The 26,614-nt window shown below is 41.9% G+C and overlaps 1 protein-coding gene across 7 annotated transcripts in view; it reads right to left on the bottom strand.

Moving 5' to 3' along the window:
- MACF1 (microtubule actin crosslinking factor 1) overlaps nt 1-26,614 on the bottom strand; it is a 366,624-nt gene that overhangs the window by 131,885 nt on the left and 208,125 nt on the right. For 5 of the 7 annotated variants that reach the window (XM_040974263.1, XM_040974264.1, XM_040974260.1 and 2 more), the window contains 11 exons: nt 25,726-25,904; nt 24,991-25,129; nt 24,190-24,383; nt 21,250-21,412; nt 20,321-20,404; nt 15,116-15,223; nt 14,829-14,927; nt 11,986-12,138; nt 11,403-11,491; nt 9,381-9,516; nt 50-5,425 (listed from right to left, as the gene is read on the bottom strand). In XM_040974263.1, coding sequence (XP_040830197.1) covers nt 50-5,425; nt 9,381-9,516; nt 11,403-11,491; nt 11,986-12,138; nt 14,829-14,927; nt 15,116-15,223; nt 20,321-20,404; nt 21,250-21,412; nt 24,190-24,383; nt 24,991-25,129; nt 25,726-25,904 — 6,720 coding nt within the window. The remainder of the gene's footprint in view (nt 1-49; nt 5,426-9,380; nt 9,517-11,402; nt 11,492-11,985; nt 12,139-14,828; nt 14,928-15,115; nt 15,224-20,320; nt 20,405-21,249; nt 21,413-24,189; nt 24,384-24,990; nt 25,130-25,725; nt 25,905-26,614) is intronic. The other 2 variants (XM_040974265.1, XM_040974266.1) reach the window with 1 other exon arrangement.

Here is a 26,614-nt window from a genome sequence, read left to right as displayed (position 1 = left end):
ATATCTAAAAAAGAAAACCAAAGTGCAAAGATGCCACTGGGATACTTACTTGGGCTGCACGGAAGGGTTCAAGGTTTGCACCTTCATTTCCTTTCCCCTCAGGTGCTGCCATGAAGGGAGTCTGGCCACTCACAGGGCTCTGCCTGGGCTCTTCCTGTGAGAGATGCTCATCCACCCTCTTCACAGAGCATGACGTTAAGGTTACTGGTTCCTCTTCTCTGGTCTCTGGAGAGGTGGGACTGGAAAAGGTATCCTGCTGTTTTGTGCTCTCTTTGTCAGACACATCTTTGAGTAGTTTTTCTGGAGGAATGGATCCCAAGGCAGTGGGACCTCTCTGAGTCACTACATCATCAGGACACCCTGCTGTTGAACCTGTGACTGGAGGATCTGCCACTTCTGGAACTTTCTCTCCAGTTACGTCCTGGGTTGCTGCAAGTTCACAATTATCTTTGTAACCCTGATGACAAAGGTCTTCTCTGTCACCGAAGGCTAGATAACCACTTTCTTTTGGATCTACTTTGTAAACTTCAAGTTTACTGGAAGCTCTTGTTGAACTGAAAGGAACTTCTTGGAAGGACTTTTTATATTCGGAAGATGAGAACATCAGATCTTCGGTTTCCTTAGCCTTAGAAGTAACACAGGGATCTTGAGAATTGTTGGGCTCCAGCCTAGTTGTTCCTTGGAAAGACTTATCTGCTTTGGAAATTTGGGATGTGTCTGTAAATTGGGCTTTTCCAACTAAGTCCTGGTAGTGTAATACTTCAGGCCTTGGAAGAGTAGAAGAGAATTGTTCACTACTGGCCCCACTAGCAATTTCTTGAAGTAAATTTTCTTCTGGTTTTGAAGTGAAATAGGGGTTTACATTTTTTGCTTCCCTTTCACTGACCTGCTCAGAGTTGAAGAATGTTAACACATCTTGATCCTGTACAGAAATGTCTTTGAGGATCAGTTGGGAAGAAGAGTCTTTAATTTTGCAAACAAGAGAACATCCCTCCTCTTTACTGATCTCTTTCCCCTTTTCACTTACAGTCATTTCCACAGGTGGATTCTTTATAGGAGAACTAGGCTTACTTCCAGTGGCAATTTCCTGATTCAACCTTTCTTCTGAAAACACTGATAGTTTGCATGTTTTAACACCTTTTTCTGCGATCATCTCTTTCTTTTCTATTTTACTTTTCAACCTGGTATTCACTGGTTGCTTACGCAGAAGTTCATCTGATCTTTCAGAATTAGATTCTTGTACATCTGAAATTATGTCCCTTCCTTCATCAGAATCAATATGTGGAGCAGACTGTTCTATATGAGTGATAATATCTGTTTCTGTCACTACTTTTCCCTTCTCTTCAGTCCCACTTTCTTCCAGGTCATGTTCAGCCATCTCCTTGGGTTTAAAATCACAAACTTCTGAAACTTGACCCAAAGGCTCATGTTTAAGATTCCTAGGAATTGTGATGTTGACAGATTCTTTAGCTTCTGGAGTGGGTCTGTGCTGATCTTGACCCTTGTGCTCCAATTCCTTTAATGAAATCTCCCTACTCATTTTAACCTGCTTCCCATGAGATACTTTCACTGTGAACTTTTCTGGGGCAGACTCACTTTTGACTTGAAATGATGTCTCGCTTTCTCCTTTACCACAACTTACTTCAGAATTTTCACTACAAGCAACCATTGCCTCCTTTCTTGAAAATTCATTCTTTAATTCACATACTTCAGTTCCATTTTGCTTTTCAAACTGAGATCTGTGATCACTGAACTCTAAAGTATCTATTTGGATCACAGTTGCCAGTTCAGGGCTTATAAATCTTTTCTCAACAGCTTCTTCTACAGTCACTCTCTGATTATTAAATATATCAACAATCCCTCCACTTAACACCTGATGAGATGCAATCATTTTAGCCATATTTTCATCCACCAATTTCTGTTCCAAAGCTGATGCTAAAGTCAGTCTTTCTCCTGTAGCAATATCTATGATTCCACCAGTACTTGCCTGGGCTTCCAGAACCTTCAGTGTAGATGCAAAATCTACCTTTCCAAGCTGAATTGCTTCAGACAAAGTAAGCACTTTATCACTCACTTTATCTTTGATGTCTGAGAAGGGAATTACCTCTAGATATCTCTGTCCAGATTCAATATCAATCTTACATTTCTTCACTAGTTCTGAATAGGGAACAATTTTGTAATTCTCAGGATCTACAATCCCATGGGTCATTCCTGAAGATACTACTGCTTTCTCAGTCAGCAGTCCTTCTTTTTTAGCTTCTGCCAAGGTCAATCCTTGACTAGAAACAAGATCTATAAAGTTTCCAGTCAAGGCCTGAACTTCTTGAATTTCTCTTTTCAAATCTGGAGAAACAAGATCTAATTCTACAGCTTCAGCTAAAGAAATTGTCTCCTTTGTTTCAGGATGGGAAAACTGATGGGCATTTAAGTTCTCAACTTTTTTGAGTTGCTTGGCTAAATCTTCATTGATCAAGCCATGCTGAAAGGCGTTATCAACAGAAAGTCTCATTCCAGAGGTATGGTGAATGATACCTCCATCTACCACCTGCCTGGTCAACAAATGAAGGGCTTCCTCTTTCTCCAAGAGACCTCTGTCAATGGACTCTACAACTGTCAAAGGGGCTTTCCTTGCAGGGTCCACAAGTCCTGTTGTTTCCATTTGGAGACTAATCAATTTCTCTCTAACCTCTTTTCCAGCATCTCTGCCTTTGACAGCTTTCTCTAGCTTTGTAAGCTCTGTCTGGTCAGCACTGTCCACCAAGCCAAGATTTGAGGCCAAAGTTACTGAAACTTTTTTGCCTCGCTTCAGGTCAACAATCCCACCAGTCACCACCTGGCCCTCTAAAATTTTGGTGGCTGTTTCCTTATCAAGAAGTCCAACGGCAACTGCATCCTTCACGGAGTACAGCGTGTGAGTACTGGGGTCTAAAATGCCGCTGACACTTTTGTCTGCCAGGAGGACATGATGTAGCAATTTCTCATCCATCAGCCCTTCATCAATGACTTCTTCAGTTGTTAAAGACTCACAAGTCTGAGAGTCAAAGAAACCTCGGAACATGTTCAGCTTTCTCATCAGCTTCACTGCAGTGTGGCTGGGCATGATGCCTTGGGCTACTGCTTCATTTAATAAGAGCTTTTCCCCAGTTTGTTCTTGCAATATACCTCCTCTTAGGAGCTGCGCAGACAATACGTTTAAGGTATCTTCTTCAAGCAATTCTGCAGGACAATGGCACGACAGGGAAGTGTCGACCCCATCACCTTCCTCATCAGTCTTTTCTAACACCTTGCTGTTAATGTCTGAAATGTTTGCTACTTCTTCTTCAGGCAAAGATACCTTATTCAACACTTCCATTTTGTCCTGAAAATGGATATTCTTATCTTTTTCAGACTTGGGTTCTGATTTTAAACCTATAGTTTTCTCTACCTGAAATTGTGACGTTTTGCTTTGAGGTTTTACGAGTGGTCCTTCAGCTTCACCTGGAATATATTCAATCTCAAAAGGGTTTGCTAGTTCTTTCTGACAAGTAAATGAAGTCTTTTTGAGCACCTGCATTTCTTCCTTTGGTGTTCCAATAGCTAAAAGGTCTTTGTCTGGCACCAAGGGTACACTTTCTGTTTGCTCGGGAGGTACTGCCAGGGGGAAGGCTTTGCTGCCATCAGCTCTGGCAGACATCTCTGACTGGTCTTCTTTTTTGGTACCTACCAGCTCTTTCTGTAACTCTGATTTGACTCTACTCATGACCTTCACAGTGCTGATAACTGGATTTTTTACTCTTTCTTCTACAAATTCATTCTTGCCAGGGCTCTCTACAGAAGAACATTCTGTTTTTACAGCAGTCTTTTTGCCTCTTGCTTCAGTGCTATCTTTGTGATCAGAGTACTCCTCATTCCGAGATGCAAACTCGAGTTCAGCAGGTCTCATAGTGGACCTATCACTGGAAGCTTCTGTGGTTTTCACATTAGCTGATTCTTGCAGCTCCTCAGGAGCTCCTAGTCCTTGAACCCCCATCTCAAACACTTCTGGAGGACTTGTTTGAGCTTCATTTCCGGACGTTAGTGTCTTGATCAACTCTTTATCTAACAGCAGCAGCCGCTGTCCATTTTGCACATTAATATAGCTATGAGTCATCAGTTGAAACAACAGCTTCTCTCTCTGGCTTGCCACACCCTCAGTTGGGTCCTTGCTGCATGGCAGAGCTTCTGCTCTAGGATTAATGCTCAGTTTACATTGTTCTGAAGAAACTGCTAATTGCATGTGCGGCATCACATCTGGTATACAAACCGATTTTAGGTTATTGGCAAGATCTTTGTCCAAGATACCATTTTCTATTGCTTTTTCCCAGGATGAAATCTCTGTGGTGTCTGGTAAAAATAGAGCCTTAATATACTGTCGACTGCTGAGGATTTTATGTGCCAATTCAGTAGACACAATACCTTGTTCCAGAGCATCTGTAACTGGAAGGATCTCTCCAGATTCAGGCCACAGGAATCCCATGAGTGACCAGAGGGACTCCAGAATCACAAGTGCAGTTTTGGCAGCTACCAGATCGTTGCTCACGGCTTCGTCTACTGTCAGCCTCTGTCCAGTGGCAGTGTCGATGATGCCTCCTGTCTGCAGCTGCCTTATGAGAATAGCACAGGCCATATCTTGGTCAATCAAACTATGTCTCACAGCCTCGTGTACTGCTAGCCTGTGTCCTGTTCTTGGATCTACAATGCCACCAGCGAAAAGCTGAGCTTCCAGCAGTCGGACAGTCACCTGCCTATCTATTAGCCCTTCCTGAACTGCTCGGAAAATGCTCACCTTCCGACCTGACTTCAAGCTCACCATTCCACCTGCCAATTGTTTGACAGGTAGCAATTTCAATCCTGATTCCTGGTGGATGATACATCTCTGCATCAGCTCCAGCAAACCGATTTTCTCAGCTGTGTTGGGGTCTATCAAGTTCTTGGATGATCTCAGGTGAGATTCTAATACTGAATATAGTGAGGCAGAAATGAGGCCTTGATGGAAAGCCTCTTCCAGGTTAATACAGTTCTCGCTGAGGGATAGACGGAAACCTCCAGTTGCCAGGTGAGCCTCTAAGATTTTCAGTCCAAGTTTCTCACTTATTATCCTCTTTTCAATTGCTTCTACCACAGAAAGAGGGCCTTGGCTCTCAGTAAGCTTGGCTATTAAGAACAGGGCATCCTGTAGCTCTTGGAGCTGCTGGTACATTTGTGGATTAATGAGGTTTCTGGCTAGGCCCTCCCGCAGAGAGAGCTTTTCATTGGTCTCAGGGGCAATGAGGCCAGACAGGATAATTTGGGATTCAAGGAGAACAAGGCCTGTATCTTGGTCAATGAGGCCCTTTTGCATAGCTCTGAAGATGGGAAATATCTCCACTGTGCCTAGGTCAATCACCCCAGCAACTGCTCTGCAACCCTAAAAGAAAAAATGAAGAAGACCAAATCAGAGTCAATGACAGATCCCAACTGCTCAAAGCACAAATTGAAATATTAGATAAACTCTGACAACAAGAAAAGTCTAGCCTAAGTAAGCCTGAACATATAGAAGACATTCTGAAGCAAGCCTGGCAGTGTTAATGTGAAAAAAAGAATTTTTCTAAACTGTAGAATGTTTAACAGGGCTAGAAGTTCACAGGTTACCTGAGGAATGGTCGCATTAAGCATATCTAAATGACAAGCTCTACATAGTTGCAAGCGGTGAAAGTCACAGGACAGCTATTTTTATGGCTAACCCATAACAAATGTTCTTTAAAGACACATACCAGTTCCCAAAAAGTGAGAATCCAACCCCACATGACAGCTTCTTGGTGTTACAATTCATGCAGAAGACTGTGAAAATAGCACTTTCCTGTTGACGCATAGCAGGACTGGTTCATAGAATGAGAGGAGATTTAAGCAGACCAACACTCACAGAGCAGCTCTGCATCCCGTATGTGGGCCTGCACACACTATTCAAAGTAACTGCCCAGCACTCAGAGCTGTCATACACTTGGCAGCCAGCGTTAGCTTCTACAAAGGCAACAGCCCCAAATAAATTTGTTTTAAGACTAGAGCAAATCAAGGAAAGTCAGGGAAAGCACAGAGTGGGGGACACTGCCTATGGAACCACCAGTAGTTTTCCTTCTGGTTCGGGCTGTAACAGGCAGTAAAACATAATGACAGCTTCCACTCACGATGAATTTTTTTTAGCAATGATACTTAAGCTTCATAACAATCCTAAGAAAAGAAGTATTTTAATCTTTAATTTGTTGGTAAGGAAATGAGGCATGGGGCGGTTAAGAACATGTCCCAGATCACAAAACTATTGAGTTCAGAAACAACTCAAGGTCTGCCTCAAAATTTTGTGCTATATATTGCCTGCCCAATGGTCTCTGGAAAGGCCTAAGGAATAGGCAGAGGGATCACATCTGACTAGGAGTTAGGTCCTACTGTCAGTAAATAAAGCAAACTACACCCTGTCAAAGTCACTCCTTTTTCCAGTGTTACTTTCTGGTCCTTCTGCAGCTCTAACTTATCCATCAAGAATCTGGTTGCCAGTGCCACTCACTTTCTGTCTCTCAAATGCATTCCATTTCTATCTCGGTGAGGAAAGAAGAAAGCTCCCTACACATAGAGAACACCTGCAGCTCAACAGACATTCGATGAAAAAAAAAATAATGGGTATGTAGTAAAGAAACAATCTTTCAAGTCATTAAGCCACTTCCTCTGCATTTTAAAAACATCCAGTGAGTGTTCCATGTTTGATTGCTGTACTGTCAAAGAATGTGGAATAGACAGCAAATGAAGAAGAGTAGATTTGGTTCTGACCTCCATTCCAGTGTACAAGGGTACTTCAAAAAGTTTATGGAACAAGACCTTCATTTTGTTGCAAGGCATTTTGCAATTCCTGCATATATGGAGTCATCAAACAGTTGTAAAAGTCAGAGTCAGACTAGGCTGAAGCTAGGAACTGTGTCCTGGTCGCCCAGGTAGGTGGCAGAGACCCCTCAACACAGGCCTTTCTCCATCCTGCAACTCCCAATGTCTTCCCAGGTGTATTAGCAAGAGGCCAAATGGGAAGCAGAGCAGCCAGGACTCAAAATGGGCACTCTTGATATGGGGTGCTGATGTCACAAGCAGTGGGTTAATACACTATACCACAATTCTGGGTCATCTACAAACTTTTCATTGTACTCTCATATAATGTTCAATTAATAATCAACTGACTCCTGCCCACTATTTACAATGTCACATGCAATTGTGCTTCCCTCTTGTTTCCGACACAGAATGCAGAGTTCGATTTCCACAAGTTAATTTATGTTATGTAAATTTATTGTGTCTATTTTACCAAGATTGAAGGGAAAAGTTCATTGGCATCAGGCTCTTTGAAAAATCCAAAAAGTTTCTTTTAGAAAACCCATGACAGAGCTTGATGCTATGGTATAGTGTATTAAACTGCTGCCTGAAGTGCTAACATCCTACACAAGTGCTGGTTCAAACCCCAGTTGTTCCCTTTGTGATCCAGCTCTCTGTTAACATAACTAGGAAAACAGCAAAGGACACTCCAAGTGGTTGGGCACCACAATCAGGAAGACACTCCTGGCTCCTGGCTTTGGCCTGACCCAGTCTCGGCCATTAGGACCCTTTGTGCAGTAAACCAGTAGATCAAGACCTTTCTGTGTCTCTCTTGCTCTTTGTATGAATTTGTGTCTCCTTTCCAACTCTCAGTAACTCTGCCTTTTGAATAACTAAAATAACCTTAAAAAAGGGGGGGGGGCGCAAGAAAATCATAAGCATGCAGTAGAACAAAGGAAAAGATTCGTGTGGGAGATTCGTGAGTCTCCCAAATGCTGACACTGAAGAAAGGCCTGGAGTTCAGCCGAAAAGCAAAGACTACACTGTTACTTCCACAACTTGAGGATAGACAGGAAGCACTGAGCTGGGACACAATCCAGAAAAATCCATTTCAGTCCTACCAAACATGGACATTCTGACCTAACCACGCATTAAAAGACAGAGGGAGTCAAGGAAAGAGAACACAAAAGACTTCTACTTACCAGAGTTGCAGGGCACGCCTTGGGCAGACAAGAGAGAGAGCCTTATGGAGCAGCTCAGCCGTATCACACATACAGTGTAAGCTTGGTGTTAGCGTCCAGCATGCGACTGTTTTTTGCTTTTGTTTTGTTTTGCAAAAAAGAACCCCAAATAGGTCGTCCTCTTTTCCCTTTGTGCATTTGTGCTTAAACTCCAAAGGGTTAGTGAAACTTGTAAGCAAGGATGTCAGTTAATCAGAACACTACTTCACATGAAACACACAAACAGTACAGGGACACATCATGCTCAATGTAGTGGTGCTCAGCAGCTTTTCTTTCTTTCCTTTTTCTTTCCCTGTTCCGCCTCCCCCTTTTTAACTCTTCGAAAATGAGAACAGGTTGTTCTCAGCAAGCAGTTGTTAACACTTTTCACATACTCCCTTATATGGTGAAGCAACAAGCCTTTAGGCATGGGCTACCTTACCCACACATTCGTTTTGGAAGTATACCATCAAATCGCAGCTGGTCCTACCTCGTGCTCTTTGCAACTGCAGCACACATTTAATGTCCAAGGACCAGGATCAAGGCATATCGCATTTCATTTTAAGCATTATCTGGACCAAATCTGATTACCAAACAAAGGGAAGTTTTGACCCGTTCCACGTAAGTTGGCCATTGCTTCACAACATAGGAAATAAGCAGGCAAACACACATATACACCCCAGAGACACAGGTATATAATATGGTGAGTGTACACATACACATAGAGATCCAGAAAGGACTTAGGACAACCAGCAGGAGCTACATCGACGTCCACATGGTCTGGGAAATGAACATGGAGCATGAACTGGTAAAGATGCCACATGATGGGATGACGATGGGTGGGGGGAACCAGCGTCTCAGTCAGCGAAGCTAATCCAACAGTTTGCCTCAAAAGCGAACATTTCCCATTGTTGTTGTATGGAGGGGAAAAGTTCATAGCTTTTTGTTCCCAGTACCTAGATCTCTTGTGTACAAGTGTTTGGGGGCAAGGCCACAAAGAAACAATCTTTCTCCAATGTGATCATTTCTGATACAAAATTTATGTGTTCCCTGATTTGCCTGCCACAAAATGGCAGACAATAAGAAGGTGAAATGGTCCTAAAAAGCAAACCAGGAGTACCTTCTAGTATTTTTGACTGACCAACACATCATGGGACCCCAGTAAAGAAACACAAGACAAATGGCTGCTAATGTGAGGTTAAGAATTAAACACATTGGTCATGGGTAGCTAGTGATCATGACTCTCAATCAGCAAAGCTGCTTTCATACCATTCCAAAGATCCTCTCCCAGCACTTGGAGATTAAAACTAAAAGTACCTTTTGTTCAGTCTGCTGAGCCAACTGGCTCTGAAGTTGCTGAAGCTGGTTTGCAGAACCATCACAAAGGTCATGGTAAGTCTTATTCAGATCGTTCAGTTGCTCAGATATCTGTTCCTTCTCTTTTTCTGAGAGTCTGAAAATGAAATATCATGGTTCTTTTAGTGGGAAAAAATACTCAAAAATTTCCTCTAATGCTTTACAATTATTACTTCTCTGCCTTGGACGGACTATGCAGTCAAGCTTCCACACCCACCGACAACTTTGGCATAGAATCACTGTTCTTTATCATGTCACTTGCTCTGGCAACTTTTTTAATCTAAATGACCTCTCCATTTGAACCACTCCCTTTCATGCTAAACTTAGACCAGACCATCATCTGGAATAACTATACTTCTGAAACATTAGACTTAAGAATCTACCACATGATTACAACCTTATCTTGCAATTCTATATTTCTTTACCTTTTTAAACTTATTTCTAAAATAGAAATAGGTTAAATAGCAGAACACAACTCTCATTTTCCCATTCATTAGCCACTAAGCACCTTTACAATTCTTTACTAGCTTAGCATATTTGCTTTAGATTTTTTTTTAAGAAGGAAGACATTACAGAAATACTTAAATCCTCATTGTCCTGATTACAAGTCCATTCCTTTTCCTTTCTCCTAAGAGAAAATTACCTCTTGAATATGGTGAATCTTATAACTTACTCTTATCATTCTATGTTACTTAAAAAAAAATTTATTTTATCAGAAAGGCAGAATTATGGGGAGAGAAAGAAAAAGGGGAGAGGGGAGGGAAGTCGAGAGAGAGAGAGAGAGAGAGAGAGAAAGTATCTTCCACATGCTGGTTCATTCCCCAGATAGCTGCAAAGGCTGGGGCTGGTTTCCAACCTCAACTTCACTACTTCCTGACAGTCTTCTTGCAAGTTTCCAGTCAAGCCCCCTCCGATCCCTGTGTATATGATCAAGCTTCTTAAAAGAATAATTTTATAACCATAAGCTTCTTCACCCTATTCATCTTACTAAATCTAACATTATTTCCCAATTTTGTCATCAGGGTCACTCGAAACTTCCAATTTGCCAAGTATAACACACTTGAATTTTTCTTAACTTCAGAGTATTTCCTTCTTTTTGAAGCTTTGTTCTTTTGGACTCAGAGTTATCATTCGATTTTCCTTTTCCTGAGATTTTTCTGTATAACAGGCAGAGAAATTCTGATGACTTAAATTTTGTCATTTCAGAGTTCCATCATTAATTCTAAACTTACACCTTCCCATTGGATATCTTTAGTGGAATTATGTAAGGCAAAAATTAATGTAGTAGATACTTTTTGATGTATTTCTGCTCTGATATCCTACATGCTTTTAATATTCAAGATATCCAGCAACCACCTTTTCTCCCTTCAACCTACTGTTTTTGTTGTTGTTTTAGTTGGTTATTACCATACAAACAGTGGTTTTAGCAAGAGGCTTAGAGTTAATATCTAACAAATTTCATTTGTTACTATAACTTAACATTCACCATGATTAGTAGCCCTCAAATCTTTTTGTCTTCTCTTCTCCAACCTGCCTCATTTTTTTTGACCCTCTCAGCCTCTAATCTTGGCCCCTGATGAATCCACTGCTAAATAAATACTGTAGCATCCCTAAACAAAATTTAATCATGTTTAAAATCCCTTTTCATGGCAAATAAGGCAAAATACAAACTCCGAAATAAAGTATAAAGTTCTTTATAATCTGGCTCTTGTTCTTCTAAACTCTCATCATGACTATAAGATTTAGCCAGGTAGAATGGTTCCCCGGTTGAGCAAACCAGCAGACAGAAAATCTTTGTCTCTCTTCTTTCTGTAAGTCTGACTTTCCAATGAAAATAAGCCAAATCTTTAAGAAAAATAAATAAATAATAAAATTTCAAGAATAAAGAGATGAAACTCCTTTCCATGAATAAAACATTCCCTATATGAAAAAAAAAAAAGAATGGTTCCCCAGTTAAGCCATAATTTTTCATTTAATACTCACTTATGACCATGTTTGGCCAAGAAGATCTGTGACGTTTTAATGGCCTCTGAGACTTGTTCTCTCCTGGTAGTTAATTCTTCTGCCAAAACCTATATAGTGCAGATAAAGAGAAAAGGTTCAAAACTCAAGAATTACAGGGTCAAAACTTATTTGAAATAACAAATCCTGAAGCATAGGCCAGACTATTAGTACCAATGAGCTTCAGCTGGCCAAAAAGTTAGATGTACAAACAAGATGATTTCTTTTTTAAAAATTATTGTTTTTATTTTGGATGATTTTTACATAGATGTTTAGGGTGATTAGGGTCAAGGACTACAGGTAAGTGGGTAAGATCACCATTTCCACATTCTCTTTTTTTACTTCCTGTATCTGGGGAAAGAGGGGAGACAAGGAGAATAGCCACATCTAGTCTCCCAAATGCTGCTGCACCCTGGGATGCAGGACAGCTACAGACACCATCACAAGATGGTTTCCTTAAGTTAACATTTCCTCAGGTAAGAGGCGGTTCTGAAAAGGCCCATATTTGACTCTGTTATCCCGCATCTTTGTCCCACTAGAGAGATGTGGACCACCTTCTACTTACTTGCTGTTCCAAAATAGCTTTCTCAATGTCTGTGGATTCTTTGGTCTGGGATGAGGTAGCTTTGTCTTGTGTATTCTTCACCAGGGTAGACACCCAGCCCAAAAGTTCTTTAACTTTCTCCACATGTTCCTGTTTCTCTTCTTCTACCACTTTCTACAACAGGAAATTTATTATCAGTAACCTGATCAATTTGTTAGGAGACTTGCATAACTTCAGATTTCTTCTTTTTCAAAGATCCGTTTATTTATTTGAAAAGCAGATTTAGAGAAGGAAGAAAGAGGGGAAAAATACAGAAACAGAGAGAATCTTCTATCTTCTGGTTCATTCTCTAGCTTTCTAGAAGGCTACATATCAGGGGTTGGACCAGGCTGAAGCGAGGGGATTCTCGGGATTTCCTATATAGGTGGGAGGGGGACAAGTACCTAGAATACCTTCCTCTGCTTTCCTAGGCATATTAACAGGGAGCTGGACTGGAAGTGGAGCAGTTGGGACTTGAACTAATGTCCATATCAATGTCAGGATTAGAGGCGGTGTCTGAACCTGAGGAGCCGCAGCACCTGCTCCAACTTTAGATTTCTTAAAGCAGAGAAGTGAGTTACCTAAAGTACCCTATATTGAAAGTGACCTTGTTACATATAACTTACCTAGCCAATGGCATTGCTTACAAATGTTCACAAGTATGATACTAACAGCAAAACTCATTATACTTAATGCCCCTTTGAAAAAGCACCATTCTACATGATAGGTACTTTAATCAGTGATTTAAAAAAAAATTAATTTTTCAGTAGTAGTTGTTCTGGCACAGCAAATTAAGCCACCCTTTGGGATGTCTGCACCTCATGTTCAAGTGCCTGGTTTAAGTCCCGGCTACTCTACTTAGGATCCAATTTCCTACTAATACACATAATGGGAGGCAGCAAATGATGGTTTAAGAACTTGAGTCCCTATCACCCCTACAGAGGAGTTGGATGTTGTTTCAGACTGGTTTTGGTCTGGTCAAGCCCAGATTTTTGTGGCCTGGCCCATACCTGATTGATACATGAGAATGAACCAGAGGATGCAAACACTCTCTATCTGCATTTCAAATAAATAAAAGTATATAAATAAATATTTAAAAGAAACTTTCCAGAGGTGGAAACTGTTTGAAGCAACAGTTAAAGATGCCTACACTCAATATTAGAGTACCTATGTTTGAGTCCTGGCTCTACTTCTGATGCCAGCTTCCTGCTCATGTGTACCAGGGGCAATAGCAGTGATGGCTCATGCTGCTGAGTCTCTGCCACACATATGAGAACTCTGGATTGAATTCATGTTCTGACTTTTGTGTGGCCCAGCCCTGGCTGCACCAAGCATTTATGGAGTAAACTACCAGATGGAAACTCTCTCTATAGCCGTCTCTTTTTGCCTTTCGGATAAAAATAATGTAAATATTTTAAAATGCACTCCTCACTTATAGCATTGTTTTAACTTTTTTAAATTCTTGCTTTAGAGATGAAGAGACTGAAGTTTACAAAGATTATAATGAAGTAATATTTACTGCATATAAAGAAAGTGGATAAAGGCAAAAGATGGTATAGCTAACAATTTCAATAGCGCCTACATTAAGAAAATGACTGAACAGATGAAAATTTATTTAGCAAGACACAGACTTTTATAATTAGAAAAAGATTAAATATTAATTACAAAATATTTTTAAAACTATGAAGTCCATAATACATATACCTTTTAGTTTATTTCCTAAAAAATTTGATATTTATGCTTTTATACTTATTTCTGTGTCATACTGTGTCTTTGTGGTACACAATTTTATTTTTACTGAAATCATATTTATAGACAGTATAGCTTGTTTTGCCCAATAATAAATTATAAGAGTACTTCAATAAATACACGGAAAATAGCATTAAAAGTATGCTGGAGTAAAAAAAAAATTAAAAGCACACACAGTTTTTTAATAACATATTAACTATAAGCTTTTTTGAGGACAACCACACAAATATTTATACATATCCAATTCACTTAAATCTACATACTTTTAATACCTTCACAGCATTCCACTGAATGGGATTTGGAAATATCTAACATTTGACAAATTATACTGAAAGAGCTCTGTTCACGTTCTTTCCTTTATATCCTTGTATTTCTATAAATAAAAATGCTTGGAAGTAGAAGTGCTTGATGCAATATAATAGGCCTCACTAGTTGTGGATTCTGTATTGTACATTTATCTACTCACTAAAATATGTCTATAATTCCAAAGTCAGTATTTGTGATACTTTTGTTGTCATTCCCACAAATGCACAAAGTGACAAAAACATTTCAGTTGCTTGGTGCCCTGTTATCAGCAGAGAAAGACAATGTGGCACTTGGCCTTCTTGTTTCAAGTCTCATGCTGTGCTCTAGTGACTTCTCAGTGCATTGAGTGCCATATTCTTTGCAGCCTTGTGGTTTTTTGTTGCTAATTTATCCATCCGAAATGGCCCCAAGGCAGGGATGAAGTACTGTCAAGTATTTCTAAGCACAGGAAGGTTATTACATGCCTTATGGAAGAAAAAACATGTGTTAGGTAAGTTCTGTTCAGATGTGTGTTATAGTGTTAATGGCCATGATTTAACAAAAGTACATATGAAACAAGATTTATCTGCTGATCTGGTAACAAGTATATGAGCAGAGGCTTGCAGGCTCCTGCTTCCTCAAGGAGCTCAGAATTCACTGATGCTCTAACCGCAGAGGCCACAACTACTGTAAGTAGTGAGATTCAAGGGGCGGCCCTTTACATTTTCAAAGATGAGTCAAAGGAGTGCTGATTGTACTTTCAAGGTGATTCAGGACCCAATGTTCCTTACCTCCTCCTCCTCCAGGCGCCTCAGGGCATCACTGATGTACTTCACGTGCTGAGTGGTTAGGGTCACCAGCGCTGTGTAGCGAGTCCTCAAGTCCATGAACTACAGTTCAAAAGAACAATTTAGATGAACTGTCTTCTAGAGCAATATGCTTAAGCAGTGGGAAATAAAGGGAGATTTTCACAGGGTCGTAGGTTCAACAGAGAGTGGGCCTGAATTGCAACGTAAGGCCGGGACGACGCTGGCCTTATGAGAGGAGAGTGGCCCGTTTCCTCCCCCTGCCCTTTCACCTCTTGTGTGATGGCATCTGAGGAGGAGAGCATGCGACGGCGCTTGCCAGGGGATTTCTGTTGTGAGTCCACAAACGCTTTGTATGTCATCAGCTGTAACTCGTAGTCCTGGGAAATGAAAAAAAATTTTGATTAGTTACTTGGATTTTACAAGCTCACATACCCCACACAATAGAATCAGAGCATTTTATTGCTACAAAATGTTTTTGGCAATAATTCAGATAAGAGGTTTGCCAACTTTCCTGTAGAGGACCCAAAAGAAAATGCCAGCCCACACCCTCTCTGTCACAACCACTCACTGCTGCCTCGGTAAAGTGAACACAATCATAGATAATATGCAAACGAAACAGAGTGGCTGTGTAACAGCAAACTCCACTTGTGGATGGTGCAAGTCCAAACAATTGTCATGGCACAACATTGCTTTTAAGGCTTTTTCCTCCCCTAATCATTTCTCACGGTTATATATAAAAAAAGCAAGCAGTCTAGATTTAGCCTCCAGGTCATAGTTGGCTGACTCCTGAGTTTTTGCTCTGTTTATCTAACAACACTTTCAGCTCATTCATGAGGAAACTAGCGTCCAGCGAGGGCAAGTGAATAGCCTTAATTAGTTCAATGGAACTAGTTAAAGATGACATTAACATTGCTGACCCAATGCTCCTTTGATTTCCTTCTGCTATTCTGTCCCCAGGGCTGTCTCCTGGTCCGGGCTCTCTCCATCTTTCCCATGGATGGGAGCAGCAGAATCTTCTTTGCTACCCTTCTCCTCTGACCTCCATTTAGTCTTGACCCTAGAATAACTTCTCCAAAATACAGAAATGCTCACTTTGTTTCTCTGCATTAAAGCTTCAAAGACCTAGAGCAGAGCTTCTCAAACATCAACATGCACATAAACCAACTAGGGACTGTGTTAAAGTCTGATTCAGTAGGTCTAAGTTTTTGCATTTCTGACAAGGTCCCAGGTAATGTTGTGGTTACTGGTTCAAAGAATATGTTGAAGAGTAAGAAAAAAAAGCTGAAGCCAAAACAGAGGAACAAGCCTTTCATAAATGGGTCATCACCTCCCTTTCCTCATGCACCACATAGTTTCTAGCTATAACAGAGTTCACACAAGCACATATAATGTGGTTCCTTTGCCTACAGTGCACTTCTGTTGTCCAATTAGAAAACTATGCAAGGGGCCAGTGCTGTGGCACAGCTGAATAAGTTGCTGCCTGCAAAACCAGCATCTCATTTGAGAAGATCTTCCCTCTGCTGATTCACTCCCCAAGTGGCCACAATAGCCAGAGCTGAGCAGATCCAAAACCAGGAGGCTGGAGCTTCTTCTGAGTCTTTCACGCAGGTGCAGGTCCCAAGGCTTTGGGCCATCCTCAACTGTTTTCCCAGGCCACAAGAGGGAAGTTGCATGGGCTGGGGGGACGGGGGAGGCAGCAAGGACATGACCTGGCACCCATATGAGATCCCAGCATGTGCAAGGTGAGGATGTAGCCACTATGCCATTGTGTTGGGCCCTTCATTTGATCTTTATAGCCAATTTTCTCATTTTATAGATATAGCAACAGAAACTCAGGTTAAATGCTTGCTCAAAGTCTCAAGTCTTGGGGACAGCATTGTGGTATAGCATGTGAAGCTGCCATGAAGCCAGCATCTTATGTGAATGCTGGTTCGTGTCCTGGATACTTCATTTCTGATCCAACTCCCTAATCACCTAAAGAAAAAGCAGCAGAGGATGGCCCAGGTGTTTGGGTTTTTGCCACCCATGTTGCAGACTGGATGAAGCTCCTGTCTCCTGACTTCATCCTGGTCTGGCACTGGCTGTTGTGACCATCTGGGAAGTAAACCAGATGAAGATGGAAGATGAACTCTCATATATATCCACGACATATAGACATATATGTCATCAGCTGTAATTCATATTCCTGGGGAAAAATATATATACTATACATAAATAAATATATATATATATGTATGAATATTTGCCTGTCTCCTTCTCTAACATTCAAAATAGATAAACTAAAAAAAAAACTCTTAGGGCCCGGCGCGGTGGCGCAAGTGGTTAAAGGTCCTCGCCTTGCACGCCCGGGATCCCATATGGGCGCCGGTTCTAATCCCGGCAGCCCTGCTTCCCTTCCAGCTCCCTGCCTGTGGCCTGGGAAAGCAGCAGAGGACGGCCCAAAGCTTTGGGAACCTGCACCCGTGTGGGAGACCCGGAAGAGGCTCCTGGCTTCGGATCGGCATAGCATCGGCCGTTGTGCTCACTTGGGGAGTGAATCATTGGACGGAAGATCTTCCTCTCTGTCTCTCCTCTCTGTATATCCGCCTTTCCAATGAAAAAATAATAAAAATAAATCTTTAAAAAAAAAAGAAAGAAAAAAAACTCTTAGATTATTTCTGATACTAAATTTTCAGTTATTAACTTAAAGGAACACATTAATCCAAACATTATTTGTTTGCCATTTACACATACCTCACATTGCTTTGACTACAACACACAAAGTGGGAAACCAGAGAGAAAAAAAACTTATCTCCTCTGGAATTTATATTCCAGTGCAAAGTCACTAAATTAAAAAAAAGTAAATAAATAACAATATTCTTCTTAACTGATACTTCAGAGAAAAAGAAAAGGGCCAGATCACCATGGTCTTTTAATTTTTTAAAGATTCATCTATTTGTTTGCAAGGAAGGCTGACAGGAGAGAAAAAAAGAGATCTTTCATCTGCTGCTTTGCTCCTCAAATGGCTGCAGTGGCTGGGGTTGGTCCAGGAGGAAGCCAAGTGCCAGGACCTTATTCTTAGCCACCCATGTGGTGGTAGGGGCCCAACCGCTTGGACTGCCTTCTCCTGCTTTCTTATGTACATTAGCAGAGAGCTAAAGGGGAAGTGGAACAGCTAGGACTTGGACTGGGGCTCTCACAGGGGATGGTGACACTGCAAGCGGTAACTTAATCCATTATGCCACAAGGCTGGCCCCTCAACATTCTTTCCAATCAAGTGACGATTTTGAATTTTATTGTGAAGATAATATGAAGCAATTATAACCAAGGACTGATATAAAGCTGATTTATTCTACACATCATTCCCCACATTTTAGTATATCTAAAAATTAGAGTATCTCGGCATTTGCTGGCTCAAAAAAATTAGAGTATCTCTTATAATCAGAGGCATGTCACAGAACTGGAAGAGTTTTTTGGTATACATGAAATTACAGCATATCACATCACTGATGATGTCTGAGAATCAAGGACATGCAGTATGTTCTAAAAAGGGTTGTCCAACTACAGTGTGAAAACTAGTTTGTGGGAGCAGGAACAGAAAATAGAGAACTGCTCAGAGCTAATGAAAGAATTTAAAGAAGAGTCCTCATTTGGATGTGAATTATGGAATTAGAGGGGAAGTGATAAGATTATGGTTGGCACATATTTGAAAAGAGCCAATAGAACACTCGATCATAGACCAAACATGGCAAAGAGAAGAGTTGAGAAAGACTTTTAAGATTTTTGCCTCCAGACTAGGCCAGGCAGGGCTACAACTCCTGTCAGTCTGCATGTGAATTGGGTTAGAGGGAGACTCAGACTGTGCTAACCAACTGTATGCACTGGTGTATCCATGAGCCAGAGTAAGTGCAGGCTGACTGGGTTTTACTGCAACATCATCTGGCAAGTGCTGGGACTCAGGGCAAGACAGAACCTCCTGGAAAGTACAAGATTTGGGCCTAGGAGTGGGCCCAGTAGGGAAACTGTGGGCACCTTTCTGATGGGCTGCAACTCCCACTGGTGAGCATTTGAACCAGGGCTGGGGGCGGGCCTGGCTAGACAAGTAGTGGCATCCATTGGTATGCATGTGGGATCAATAGTGGGACTGGTTGGGTTAAGCTAGACTTCAATGCCCACTGATATACACAAGAGCTGAATGGGATGTGGGACAGATCAGACCAGTCTGCTGCATATACTGGTAAGCGCAGGAGCCAGAGCTGGGGGCAAGACAGGTGGGGGTTACTGGAAGATGCTCCGAGTAGGCTGCATGCAGTTCTAGCTGGTGTACGTGAGGGCCGAATGTGTGGTGGGCAAGGTTATGCTGGGTCACAGCATCCATTGGTTTATGTAAGATATGGGGCTGGACACAGAACTCATCCAGCAACTGCAACTAAAAGTGTGTGCACAGGGAGATGTGGGTGACGGATTGAGCCGGAAACAGTATTGGCAAGCACACACAAGAGTCAGGTCTGGGATCACTTCAGATGAGGTTTCTTTGAGGAGCTCCCCAACTAAACTGCTGAACTCAGAGCTCCAACCATGGGAAGAATCACATGATTGGTGGTCTGACTGTGGAGTGAATGTGTCAGAATTGGGCCTCCGCAGTGGACAGCATGCCCACATGCACGTGAAGGATATGCCCACATGCATGTGAAGTCCATTGGGGCCTGCAGAGGACAGCTGGTACCACAGCAGAGATAGGAAGGCAGAAGAAATTGGCCCACTACCCTAGCCAAGTGTTGACAGCAAATATCTGGCTGAAAGGAGATTCTAAGGTGGACCATGTCAGCTTATAGAACTTGAAAGGATTTCCTCATCCTTGCATTGGCAACATCGACAGAACTATGGAAACCACTTGATCAGAACCACTGGAGCGCGCTGCACACTGGGGACTCTGGGATGACATCAGGTGCCAAGCCCTATCCCTGGGTACTAAGGTGGTTGGGAGGCTGGATGCAGCTTCTTCCCTTATCTCCCTCCTTCCCCCAGATACAACAAGAAGAAAAAGATTTGGAAACAATGGTCTCACCCACTTTCCCTTAATCCTCGACCCTTCCCACCCTAATCAACTATGTGAACGTCATCAGAAAAATTAGGGGAAAAAAAAACGATTTCTTGACTCTGTTAACTAGGAAAATGATGTCACTGTTTTTTGAGGCAGACTGAATGGGTAAGTGGTTATTTGAGAGAAAATCCAAACATTCTGCTTTTGTTATGGCAAGTTTAAGAGGCCTGCAGACACACAAACATGGACTCCTCAAATCACAGCCAATCTCTGGCACTTCTCTGCGCATGCCTAATCATGGGACCACAGGAAGCACATCTGTGCTAAAGGGATTGGGGCCAGGCTCTCGCAGAAGAAGTTAGCTTAATTTGTCCAGGAACAGAATATAGAGGGACAAAGTTTTGCTAACTAGGAGACTTATGTTGCTTTTAGGGTATTTAGGTAAAGTTACCTTTACAATAGTGGAGTATTGCTGGGAAAATTTCTGACATTGGTCCAGTTTTGTCTGATTTCTCTCGATTTCTGCAAACAAATCCTAGGAACCAAAACATCATATTATCATAGTCAATATCATCACTGAAACAATGGTGCATCTGCTATGTCCCGAGGTAGTTACCGTGAAACCTCAGCTGCATTTAAATCACTGGGGAAGTTGATTAAAACAGAGATGACTCACTCCATCCAGCACAGGTTTCTGATACGGGAGGTCTAGGACTGGGCTCAAAATCGTGAACTGCCACCACGTTCTGAGGGATGCTGATGCTGCTGGCTTGCGGTTCACGTTTTGAGAACTACTGTTCTAAGTGTTTACCATGTATTACTTCACTCATTCTTAACAATAACCTTATAAACTGAGTTAAAGAACAAATCATATCCATTGAATGAGTGAGCAAATACTGAGGAGTTGAGCAATTTGTTGGAGATCTTAGAGTTGGTAGGTGAATCAGGTAATCAGAATCCAGGTAAAGTCACTTTGAACCTCGCAGTCCTAACCACTATGCTAAGAAAGCAAACAAAACACCAAGAAAAAAGGTGTTAAGTTTTTTTTTTTTCCTGCTTACAGCTTTCCCTGGGTTTTTAAAGCCCCACACTCTAATCCTAGTGAAACAAAATGTAACATTAAGAAATAAAATACAAATATTTAATATGTTCATCTAGTGATTTAATACACAGTTACAGAAACTCAGGATTGAAGAACTCTTACAGGACTTCTATCCAAATGTGAAACCACTATTTTGAGACCATCATATGGAGCCCTCTAGGAGGGGTCTTGGAATGGTCCTGCTCTTTGGGGATAGCTTTTACTCCTAGAACTTCATCTTCTTCCATGATGAGCTAACTCATTCCACTGCAACTTCCACATGCTATGGCCACACCCACCGTCTGCTGGCTGAGCTGCTCTGACAGCACCCTGCTGTCCTCTGCTTGCCCCAGCTTCATCATCTCCTGCTGGGCAGTGGTTTCCTCTATCCACTTGATGAGGGTTCCATGGCAGGCTCGGTAATCTCCCAGCACTTCCTGGATACTTTCCAGTTCAGATTGGCTGAAAGCAAAGAGAAACTGTTGTCAGATACCTTAGTATACCTACAAGCAAATGAGGCAATTCCTCCCATGTCAATGTGTGTAGTTGATTTTGATTTCAGAGAATACATCTTTCTTTATGCAGAACAACAAGGTAAGGCTGAGAGAGCCCCATGCATATACCCAGCATATGTAATAAAAAAAAAATAGAAGCCAACTGTATCCTATTGGCCTGACATCCCATGATGGGCACGCCAACTGTATCCTATTGGCCTGACATCCCATGATGGGTACTGTCATAACCTAAGTTTCCAAAGATTATCATGGCTGTCCATAAAGTAACACTGGCTGTATTTTTCTGTACCATGACAACAACGTAATCTGTAAGAGTACAAAAAAACATGACTGATGAATCACTATTATTGTCCCAGGGCAAAAAGGGGGAGAGTAAAAAATAGCAGCCATTTGCTGGTATTTCTAGTTACATCATTTGTTAGTCTAATCAGCCTCAGAAGGTATTCAATTAGAATCAGCCAAACTTCTAGGTGTTTCTGAACTTCTCTCTTTATATATTCCCTATCAACTTAGCCTCAAAAAAGTGTAGATCCTGGAGCTTATTCTGGGTCTCTCATGTGGGAGCAGGCTCTCAAGGCTTTGGGCCATTCTCCACTGCTTTCCCAAGCCACAAACAGGGAGCTGCAAGGAAAGCAGAATAACCAGGACACGAACTTGCGCCCATATAGGATCCCAGTGTATACAAGACGAGGACTTTAGTGACTAGGCTACTATGCTGGACCCATAAATAAATCTTGGGGGAGAAAAAAAAAGACCAACACTACTAATCTAAAACCAAGCCACAGTTCTGCTTTAGGGTGGGTGATTCAGACATTCCATCAATTATCTTGTGCAGAATTCATGCCATTGTAAAATTTGTGCCATCCCCTATCAACTTCTGTCTTAATCATGTACACACAAACACAACTCTACTGTGTTTAAGACCTAGTCCTTGCAAACCAGAACAGGCTGTGGGACCGGCTGGGACACATGAGAACTAAATTGGTGGGACAGGCCAAGCTAGGCTATAGCACCCATCTGTGAGAACCAGACTAGGTGTGGGCCACTTAGGCTAGGCCTCAGTACCTGCCAATGAGTAGCCCAGTACCTGCCTAGTGCCACAGGAATAGGGGTCAGGATGTCAGTGTGGGCAATAGCATCTGCTAGAAAATATGAGATTCATTTCTGGGAGTGGACCCGGTAGGGGAACTCCCTTGCTAGGCTGAGGCTCCCACTGGATGAGCAAAAGGAGCAGGTGCTTGGAGCAGGCCAGGCCAGACCAAACCAGGCTGGGCTGTAGTGCCTGAATATGTGTGAGCCGGGTCTAGGGGTGGGCCAGGCAGGGTGAGGCCACAGCACAGACTGGCACAAGAGAGAGACAGAACTATGTGCAGGCAAACTGGGTTGGACCACAACATCTGACAGTTCGTATTTAGGGTTAGGGGTGGGAGTGGGCCAGGCTGGGATAGGCTGCTGCACCTGCTGGCAGGATTTGAACTGGGAGTAGGCTAGGCTGCGCAGGATGCAAGCAAGTCTAGGCTCCAGCACCAGATGCCAGGTGCCAGAACTGAGTATGAATCATGTCAGGCTGGACTGCAGTATCTGCTAGCAGATGCGAGATCCAAGCCTGGAAACATTCATGGCAGAGGAACCATGGGCACCCCCTGCTAGTCTATATCTATTGTTGGTGAGCCTGAGGACCAGGGCTGATTGCAGGCCAGGCTGGACAGTGCAGCAGCACCTGTCAGCATATATGAGGGACAGGTCAACATCACCAGAAGCATATGCAAAAACTGGAGCTGGGGGACAGCAAGGTAAGGGTATTAGAGATTGCCCCAGTTAGGCAATGGTACTCACTGATGTGAGTGAGGACCAGTCTGGTGGTGAGCTGGGCTAGTCTGCAGCACCTGTCAGTTCATGTGAGAGAAGGAGCTGGGAGCAGAACACACCAGGCAGCTGCATCCACTGATAGGTGCACTGGCTGGTGTGGCTGACAGACTGAACCTAAATCTGCACTGGCTGACGCACACAAGAACCAAGCCCGAGGTTATCCCAGGCTAGGTTTCTTGGGGGATTTCCAAACTATACTGCTGGCCACAGGGAAAATCACAGGATGTGTGATCCGACTTGGAGTGCATATACTGGGACTGAGACGCCTCAGCGGCCAATGTCTGTGCAGTGGACAGAATGCCCAGATACACACAGTGGACATGACTTCCAGCTCCTCTAGGCCAGCAAGGGATGTTGAGTGCCTTGTCAGAGGAAGGAAAGCAGGACAGACTGGACAATTCTCCTGGCCAAACTTTGCAGCATATTCCTGGGCCTGAGGATGCTCTAAGGTGAAATTTGGCAATCTATAGACTGTGGGAATATTTGCTCAACCCTAGTGCAATGAAGCCAACATCTCAGAATTATCAAACCATTCAAATAACTCTCTTGGAACACTCTTCCCCACGAGCGTCTCTAGGGTGTCATCAAATGACCATCCTCCACACCTAGGACAGGACATTTGTTGTTTGACAGCAAGGAGCTCCCCCTCTTCCCCTGTGAACACAGGAGGGAATAAAAAATCCTAAAAGCATGTGTCTCACCCACCTTCCTCCATACCTGATCCTCCTTGCCTCAGTCAGAGGTCTACATTGGCACAAATTCCTCTCAACTATGTAAATTTGTTTTACTAAAAAAACAAATTTAAAAAATTAAAAGACCTAGTCCCTGAACGACAAGGTTGGGGCAGCCACTCACCGGGTCTCTAACTGGCCAATGACACGGTGCCAACGCTCCTGCAGCTGGGAGCCTTTCTCTTGACAGCGCTCCAAATCCAGGTTTCGCTCTGGTGTCAAACGACTCAGCTGCTCTGCCACTACTTTGGCCTTGGAGATTTCTTCATTCAAGATTGAAAACACTGAGTTTTTGTCCTTCACATCATTAAGCCAATGCTATAAAACATGAGTACAGAAACAGGCTTACTATTTTCTATGCCTAAAACAATTCAGACTAAGGTAGGAAATAAGGATATTGCCTATAGTTGACTTCACAGTACATTTCTAATTCAGAAATGAGTATCTGTGCCGGAAATGCCTCCACAAGTCACACTGTGCTTTCCTGATGCACACAGGAAGTGCAGGAAGTCTCATACAGAGATGTGTACAAAGAACTTGTGTTTGATGCCCAGCTTAACCACTGTAAGCTATAACACCAAGGCAAGTCTAATCCAGTCTTAGTCTTAGTTTTCTTATTTATAAATGGAGATTAAAATAAAATCTCTACCTTATTTACTTTACCGAGTGTCTTGTGAGAATAAAATGAGTTAACAGCTATATGCATTACAAACTTACATTATAACCATTCATCATAACCAGTTAAGCTAGAATGTACTGGGGGAAAATAAATCAAAGATCTTTTCCTTTAAAATATACTCATAAAATATTGTCCCTAGCCAAATACAAACTTAAATCACTACCATGCCACCCAAGACTGCATTTCCTTACTAACCCACAGTGGCATTTAAGATATCAACCTCCTAAGCAACTCAGAGCAACCAACCCGTAACGTAGACCGATGGGACTCCAGGGCCGAGAGATCTGCTGGTACTGCTTCTTCTTGACTCAGCTTGATTTCATAACCTTTAACCAAGAGCTCAGCATCCTGCATGCTACGCATTATAACATCAATTGTCTTTAATCTGTGGGAATAAAATCACCATCCTTAATGCATGGATTTTAAAAACTAGATCACATAGAGTACCAGAGAGGTTTACAACATATAACTGCAAAAATCTGTTACCATTATTTTATAATAGTAGGGTTTGTAAAAGCAAGAAAGCATAGTATATATGCTGCCAATTTATATCAATTCAGAATAAAGTTCTAAATGGTACCAGAATGTGCACCCGTGTTGCAGACTCATGGAGAAAAGATATGAGGCCAGAAATCTACTGGAGACACCTAGGATGATCCATTGATGAAGATGAATAGAAAAGGGGAGGATTTTAAAGAGTTAATACCTAGTTGAGCTGAAAACCTTTCTTTTGGTTCTTCTGTCTCTCTTCCTTTTTCTTACTGCTTTTAAACAGCATTCTCAGTCATCTAACCAAATGGAAATAAGGCACAAAATGGTCCTAACAAGACAAACTCCTCGGCCACTCAGCTGGTTCACAGGAATACAATGCTCAGGATCTACGGTCCTTTTGGATAACTGGTGACTTATTCCAGGCCCTTGCCTTCCTCATCCCAATGGGAACACCACTCCGCTTTGGGCCCAGAGCTTCAGCTCACTTACTTATTCAGATAGACTGTAGAAAGACCATAGACACGGTCCATTTTTTCCACCAGTAGATTAAGTTCTGAACGGAGAGTTGGAACACTCGAACCAGATGGAGATTGATGGAGAAAGCTGTTGCATTTCATGGAAAAAGCATCCAGTTCTGACCTCAGCTGCTGCAAATCCTCCTGGGTGTGCTATCAGGAACAACAGACACAACAAACATGGGAAGAGAACTGAATGAGGAAGCTGGAAAGAAGTGCTTTTTTATTTTTTCAATAGCAAAACATTGGAAACTACTTAGCGAAAAAGAATACACACAAAACAGTTTCTAAACATAATATTTGGACTATAGATTTTTCTTCAAGCTAAAGATAAAAAAAATTATATATAAACGTCAAACTCCAGTTTAGTAAGTTTGTTTATTGCAGCAATATGAATTATTAATTCTCCAACTATTTCTAACTGCTAGCACTGAAGAGTAAGTAAATAGACTGTGGCTCATGAAGCTGAATTTTTCACTCTGAAGAAGGAGTTATAGATTTGGAAAGGAATAAGTCAGGGCTTTGGAACTAGATGGCTATAGATATATATATAAATTTATGGGTGCAGATTTCTGTATATATATATGACACTGATAAATAAACATATTTATATATGTGAGATATACATAGGTAAATATACAAATACAAACACAGTTGGAATATCTGCTATCCAAAATACTTGAGACTATAAGTGATTCAGTTTTGGATTTTAGAATTTGAAAATACTTAACATCTAGAGGATAGAATCCAATTTTAAACACAAAATTCATTTACTTTTTTCTCCTTTTTTCTGTTTAAGATTTGTTCACTTCAAAGGCAGAATTACAGAGACAGAGAGAAAGGAAGAAACAAAGAAAGTAATC

This window comes from Ochotona curzoniae, unplaced genomic scaffold (assembly GCF_017591425.1).
Source record: "Ochotona curzoniae isolate NIBS_2020 unplaced genomic scaffold, NIBS_Ocur_1.0 contig_2404, whole genome shotgun sequence".
Classification (NCBI taxonomy): Eukaryota; Metazoa; Chordata; class Mammalia; order Lagomorpha; family Ochotonidae; genus Ochotona; species Ochotona curzoniae.
The sequence above is the reverse complement of the archived record's forward strand: the minus strand, read 5'-3'. Positions and strand labels throughout refer to the sequence as shown.